General features: G+C 41.8%; 1 protein-coding gene across 1 annotated transcript; it reads right to left on the bottom strand.

Annotated features, from left to right (window-relative positions):
* Window positions 1–1,273: 1,273 nt before the first annotated feature.
* Window positions 1,274–1,485, bottom strand: LOC141519156 (large ribosomal subunit protein eL39-like). The gene has a single exon (XM_074231560.1). The coding sequence runs from the start codon at window positions 1,460–1,462 to the stop codon at window positions 1,307–1,309; it is 156 nt and encodes a 51-aa protein (XP_074087661.1). The 5' UTR covers window positions 1,463–1,485; the 3' UTR covers window positions 1,274–1,306.
* Between the last annotated feature and the right edge of the window lie 542 nt (window positions 1,486–2,027).

The raw sequence follows: 2,027 nt of genomic DNA, 5'->3' as shown, positions 1-2,027 counted from the left end.
TGTACATGAAAAATGGTAGGAATTGAGGATCTCAAACAGTGGCTGTTGGAATAAGCAATAAGTTGTTGAATGATGAAACTGTGTGCTGCGCAGCTCACACTGCTTTGGAGAGACTTCGTGAAGAGAACTCCATGTTCTTGTATCATACCCACACACTGGACACACTGATGCATTGCAAGATTTTCTCTACAAACAGAAAAGCTCCCTCCGGGAGTAGTCTGTAAAATTGTTTCCAGTTGTGGGTGTGCCTGCTAATGAGGTGGGTTTCTGCCCAGTCTGAGAAGAGTCATGCAGGCTAGACAAAATGCCTGTGATGGGTATATTGATGTTAAATATTTTAGTCATTTCTCAAATCCTGAATAAAGCTTTATATATGTCCATGACTTAAAAATTAAGCCAAGAATTAAGCCAAGATTGACTTTTACATCAGTAAACTAAATTTTGAAGTTCGTCTAAGGTTTTTGTTTTTTTTTTGTAGAAGCCCTTTATTAGCAGAATTGCATCTTCAGAAAATTATGAAGCCATTCACCTGGACCAGGTCTAGTTCCTAACAAAAAGGTTGGGCTTTCCCAAACATACAAATAACTGACAACTTTTAAGAAAGTTGCCAACACTTAATTGACCACCTCCCAACAAGGAACGAAGACGGCTTATTGTGTGAAATAAGCAGGGGGTCAAACAGGCTACTTCTCTGACTGGGAGTTAGAGAAATGACCACAGTCAGCTGCGCGTAATCTGGTTGAGACAGCTCCGGATTAGAAGCACTGGAGGCTTCCACTGAAGGCTTGCAAATCCTAGATCCCCACAACAACCCTGTGAGGTAGGTGCTCTCTTCTAACTCCTTAGAACACAAAACAAAACACAGAGAGGTTATTGTGAAGGCCTGTTTGAGGCAGGGCTTGAGCTTGGTTTTTCTTGACAGGAATAACTTGTTGCGGGTTGATCTCTGCCTCTTAAGCATAACCTCAAACAGACGAATGCCACACACAGATGGAGAGAACAGTAATTGAAACTATATCACAATACACAGTTTACCGAACGAATGGATGCAAGAGATGAAGACATTCAAGGGCAAGACAAGTCGAATACTTTGCTGGGGGTTTTCTTTGTGTACTTTGGCAGACAGGTTTCCAAAATGGGAGGGGCAGCAGTAGTAGTTACTTCTTATTGGGGGCAATGAGGTGATTTAAGTGATGGATGGATGGATGAATGAATGAATGAATGAATGGGTGGATGGATGGATGCAATGGTAAGGGAGGGGGACGTGGTCTTGGTGTAGAATGACTTTCATTTCCCTGGCCATTCTTTATAACCCGAGCTTGGTCCTTCTCCAGTGTCTCCTCTTTGAGTTGTACCTGATCTTATTGCCAGTTTTCATCCAAATCCACTGGGGAATGGGACGATTCTGCTTCTGTTTCTTGGCCAGGAACCTCTTGATTCTGAATGTTTTATGAGAGGACATGATGATGAGATGACAGCCAAGCTTCTACCACGATGGCTGGACAGGCGAAAAAGCTCGCCTAAGTTTTTTGACAGTGATTATTGACTAAAAATAGAGCTAATAATCTGTAATTTTTAAAAATGAGATATAAAAATGTAATCATTACATGGATCTGAATCATCAACATCTGGGAATCTACTTTAAGCCACTTTATCCCCAAATCCTTCAAATGGCCTAGAATTGAGACTCTGTATTTCCTTGTGTAATGTGGATTGAACAGAATATATGCCGATATTCCTGGTCTACTTCTGACTGACCATGACAGAATGTTGGGACTGGATTCTGGTCATGTTTGACTCAGAGCTAAAGGAATCATAATTTGAGATGTCAAAGAATCCCAAGAATGGGCAATGAAGACAGATGTGCTCAAGAGGCCCCTTTGCCTTTCTCTTTCATTCTGACTGATGTGTGTGGATGCTTTAAGCTGTTTCCTAGGGGGAGTGACAATTGCCCTTAAATCCTATTAGAACTCCAGGTGGCTTTGGGCATATGTACTGACCTATAAGCCTGAGCCTGGGTTAGGCTG

This window comes from Macrotis lagotis, chromosome 1 (assembly GCF_037893015.1).
Source record: "Macrotis lagotis isolate mMagLag1 chromosome 1, bilby.v1.9.chrom.fasta, whole genome shotgun sequence".
Lineage (NCBI taxonomy): Eukaryota > Metazoa > Chordata > Mammalia > Peramelemorphia > Peramelidae > Macrotis > Macrotis lagotis.
Note: the sequence above shows the minus strand (reverse complement) of the source record. Positions and strands in the feature narration are given on the sequence as shown.